Genomic DNA, 5,000 nt, shown 5'->3' on the forward strand with positions numbered 1-5,000 from the left:
TCTCTCTCTCTCTCTCTCTCTCTCTCTCTCTCTCTCTCTCTCTCTCTCGTTCTCTCTCTCTCTCTCTCTCTCTCTTTCTCTCTCTCTCTCTCTCTCTCTCTCTCTCTCTCTCTCTCTCTCTCTCTCTCTCTCTCGTTCTCTCTCTCTCTCTCTCTCTCTCTCTCTCTCTCTCTCTCTCTCTCTCTCTCTCTCTCTCTCTCTCTCTCTCTCTCTCTCTCTCTCTCTCTCTCTCTCTTTCTCTCTCCCAAGCTCTAGCCTTACTTCCATTTCTCTTGCTGTCTGTCCATCTCTCTATTACTCCCTCCTCCCTCTCTCTCCCTCTGGCCACCCCCTCTCTCCCTCCAGCCACGCCCCCCCCCTCCACCCAACTCACCGCCCTCGTGTCTCTCCCCCGCCCCACGCAACAGGATGACCGACGGGCCCTACTCCACCACCTGTCGCATCCACGGCTCCACCAACATCCACGACGACGGCTACGCCCTCGAGAACTCCGACAAGAGTCCCACCTTTCGACCCTTCCAGCACAACCTCCCCCACTGCTCGCCCGAGGTCCACCGCACGTGCTGGTGCGTCAACTTCATCGCCGAGCACACAAGACTCAAGGAGGATTCGACGAAGGTGGGCCGCTCATTCCTTGAGGGTTTTTTTCTTTTCTTTCTGGGAGGGTGAGAGGGGGGGGGGGGTGAGCGATGCTGTGTGTATGAGTGTGTGTGTGTGTGTGTGTGTGTGTGTGTGTGTGTGTGTGTGTGTGTGTGTGTGTGTGTGTGTGTGTGTGTGTGTGTGTATGTGTATGTGTGTGTGTGTGTGTGTCATCTGCGCGTTTTTTTAAATTCTATTTGGCACATTCTTTTTTATTTTGATCAAATTTATACTCTTTTTTATCAGAATTCATGAATGGCTCATATACAACTAAAAGTATACGCTTACATAAAAACAGATTCACCGTTATCACAAATAACAAAAAGAAATAGCCAGAAAATGCATTTAATTTCCATAAAAGCGAGGGAGACGCCGGGAACGCCCTCTCCCTCCGCACAAAATAAAATAACAGTGAACAAAAAGAAAACTAACTCTCCCAATGGCGTCGGCAGGTGAAGGAGGACTGGAAGTACGTGGCCATGGTGCTGGACCGGCTGTTCCTGTGGATCTTCACCCTGGCAGTGCTGGTGGGCACGGCCGGCATCATCCTGCAGGCGCCTTCGCTCTACGACGACCGCGTCCCCCTGGACAAGAAGCTCAGCGAGGTGGTCCGATCTCATCCTTCCAATAACTAATCACGCGCCGCGGTTAAGGAGCGCTTCTCGGGATTGTTTTGTTTTTGCCTGGAGCGAGGTGCCAATGAGGATTTTTCATCAAGGTTGTCATAGTGTTATTAAAATCATTATTATTATCTTTTTCTTCCAAAGATTTTTTTTTCTTTTGGTATTCAAATGCGTTACTGTGCGAAATCATCTTTCTTTGTTTTTATATATAAACATTACTAAGAGTATGTCATGGAGAAAAATAAAATCATATTAGCTTTATTTTTAAGGTAATTCGGAGTGCGAGGAGATTGGAGAATCCTGATCCATGAGTTTCCCAGTTGTTTGGATATTATATCATATATAGATAGACTCGGTAATGTAAATGCAAAAGAGTTTTACATTAGATTGTTGACGCATATGAAATACATTCATATATAGCATAAGAAGCGTCCTCACCTATTGACATTTATCAGTCTATTTTTCATCTCTACTTGTTTTTAGCATAATCATTATGAACAGGATGCTCATTTTAACATGTTAAAATGATGCGCAGCCTAGTTACATGTTTTATTTCATTACAATCATTTTTAATGATTTTTTATTATTGAAACATCATGCCACGATGGACAAAGAAATGAAAATCATACAATCAATCAATCAGTGTGTAGTTGTGTTTATATTATATTTAACAGATAAGAAAAAAATATATACAAGAGGTAAATTACTTGCCTCTGTAGACTTTCTATAAACCAAAGTGTAGATTACAGACAGTGCTGTACTATACATATTTTGTAACATAGAAGTAGACACAAAACATCTCGTCAAAGGAATGATAACAGGTCAATTTGATTTTCGGCGCGAAAGATTGTTACGAGGGAAGAGAGAGAAAGAGAAAGAGAGAGAGAAAGACGGAAGTGTGATAACGGTTTTCTGCGAGTGGACTGAAGAACTTATTACCTTTTTAGTATTATAGTGCAAAGATAAGCTGCTCTCTGCATCACCATGGACACTATATGTAGAAAAGCGGTGAACGGATTCGTACACGGACAACAAAGACGCTCACGTAGAAGAAAAAGAAATATTTGTGCAAAGAGAGAAAGCCAATCGTATATTCTGTTGTAAAAGAAAAACGAAACTAAAATCCTTAATAAGAAAAACAAAAATGAGAAACGACTTTTTCTTTTCTTATATGAACACGAAAGGAAAATAAAAAGGACACCAAGAGAGAAAGACTAAGTAAAAAGGAATATGGATATATATAGATGATCTCTTACTTGACAGAGATGTGTGTATATATTAAGCAGTAGCAGAGCACTTGTTCGCCTGCTGAACTGATTAGCAGGAACCTAGACATCTTACGGTGAAGTTATATGTGCAGAATAGCAAGTTTAAGATAAAAAAATTGTGTTGGATGACATATTTCCATTGTGTTATTCCAAAGATTGATACAAAGTTACAGTATTCTATAGCAAAAAAAAAGATTATCTGATACTGTAAATAGATATATGATATCACTTTGTTGTTAATAATGATAGACTGATTGATATTCTTGAAGTCAGTGGCATTGTTATTATAGAAATTATGTAACTGAATTCTCGATATTGTTTGAAGTGTTTAATGATGTGGAAAAAAAATATTAAAATCCCTTAGCAAGTAATCCTGATTTTGTTGCCAATCAGAATAAACACACATTCCCTCAAAATATATCTTTTTGTCATAAATGTAAAATGAAATCTGTCTTTCCTAAAGCCACAAAAAATTATAATAATTCTTGCCTATGTCTTCTTGTACAGCAGCATATAGACCACACTGTTATAAAAAAAAATGAATGTTAATATATCGTAGAGCCTCGGACAAGCAGTTCTGAGAAAACTACATTCTTTTCACTCAACATAACTTTTAAGAAATCTAGCCAAGATTTTTTTTTCAATTAAATCATAAAATTCTTATTATTCTTTTTCTTAGACTATGAAATAAAGAGGATGAGATTTCTCAGAAAAGCCTCTCTGAATATCTATCATATTGTATGCTGAGAATTAGCAGTACTGAGCTTTATGATGTCTAAATAAAGTTCGGTATTTTTTTTACTCCCATGACTTGTAATATGAATTAACGATAGGGATGATGACTTCAAGGCTTAGACTGGAAGTATATACTTTGGTTTCATACATTTTGGAGGGAATATAGTCACTTACACACATATATATATTCATTCATCTATTTTTTCTTCGACCAGTAATGTGCGACTCTGGTGATCACACAATTACGAAATTTGAGAGCCCAAGTTTTCCTCCACAATGTGGAAACGAAAGAGCCAAACGTTGGAACTCGTCTGTGACAAGAACCAATTGTAAAAAAAAAATATAAATAGACTTCAAATTGGCCACGACTTTTTAGAGAAGCGGGTAAAGACACGAACGGTCTTTTGATTTTTGAATGTCGAACTCAAAATGCTGATTTTGTAAAACCTTAGAGAATAGAATGCTCACAGCCAATCATTGTCCAGTTAGGATAATTGTGTTAAGAAAATATACATAATGTAAGACCTTGTTAACATGCATCGATCCGTGAGATTTGTAAAAAAAAAAATTGTTGACCTTTAAAAAAAAAAGTATTTCAGCGGTTGTACTAAGATCCTTTTGAAATTTTAACTGATACCAATTCCATCAAAGGGAGGCCTGGGTTGTAAAGGCGGCGAGTCGGAATGCGTTTAGGCCTCGAACAAATGAAAAATTAATGTATGCAATATATATATATATATATATATATATATATATATATATATATATATATATAAATATATAAATATATAAATATATATATATATATATATATATATATATATATATATATATATATATATATATATATATATATATATATATATATATATATATATATATATATATATATATATAGCCGTATCATAATCTAAAAATATCAGTTATGCTTATCGAAAGGTTCTTAAGATGATCAGCTGTTTATATAGATTACTTTTCTACACTTAGCTGGTCAGGGGAGACTTAGAGGCGATTTACCTGAGGGTTTGTGTCAAGGTAATATATAACCATTACAGACTATATCCAAAATCCAATATTTTTCAAATACACAGTTTGCCAAATATGAAGAAATACTCGAGGACTTTTGTCCGAGTTCATAAGAAATGGAATGAAACAAAAGATATATATATATATATATTGTGAAATGTGTTACTGTTTTTGGGTTAGGTTAAGCGGCTGTATATTTCTAATCATGGTGGCTAGGCTGCACCCCCCCCCCTACCCCAACCCTCCCCCGGAAAACTAATGTAACACCTTATTTGTATCCCAATATATTCAGAAAACCTCGAGATGTAATGCCTTTGAGGTTGAGTCATAAAAGGGTTTTTCTCCCGCCCCCCCCCCCCGGCCCCGCCCCTGACACTTCATTTGCATACATGACCGAAACACGAAACTTTGTAAAATTATTGAGGCTTTGAAGGAAAATGAATGGATGAGTGAAAAAAAACACTAAAAGCTCAAATTGTACTCCTAAATAAGGGATTTTGAAGTGGTCGTTCCCTTCTTTGTGTCCAATTTCTGTGTGAACTGGACACGTGACCACGTGCTGCCACATGTTATGGATAATAAAAAAAAAAAACGTACCCTCTACCTTTTTAAAAGCCATGAAAAAATATGGTTGATCCCAATGGATATAAGTATTCATTTTGTATACATTATAAGATTTTTAATAGCAATACCACTTATCTGGAATTTA

General features: G+C 37.0%; 1 protein-coding gene across 1 annotated transcript in view; it reads left to right on the top strand.

The window, feature by feature from the left end:
* Positions 1-2,729, top strand: part of LOC113811567 (acetylcholine receptor subunit alpha-like) — a 363,814-nt gene extending 361,085 nt beyond the window's left edge. Inside the window, exons 10-11 of the mRNA XM_070134629.1 lie at positions 408-618; positions 1,092-2,729. Of these exons, the coding sequence (XP_069990730.1) occupies positions 408-618; positions 1,092-1,274 (394 nt within the window). The 3' untranslated portion in view covers positions 1,275-2,729. The remainder of the gene's footprint in view (positions 1-407; positions 619-1,091) is intronic.
* The last annotated feature ends 2,271 nt before the right edge of the window (positions 2,730-5,000 follow it).

This window comes from Penaeus vannamei, chromosome 20, assembly GCF_042767895.1.
Source record: "Penaeus vannamei isolate JL-2024 chromosome 20, ASM4276789v1, whole genome shotgun sequence".
In the NCBI taxonomy this organism is placed as follows: Eukaryota; Metazoa; Arthropoda; class Malacostraca; order Decapoda; family Penaeidae; genus Penaeus; species Penaeus vannamei.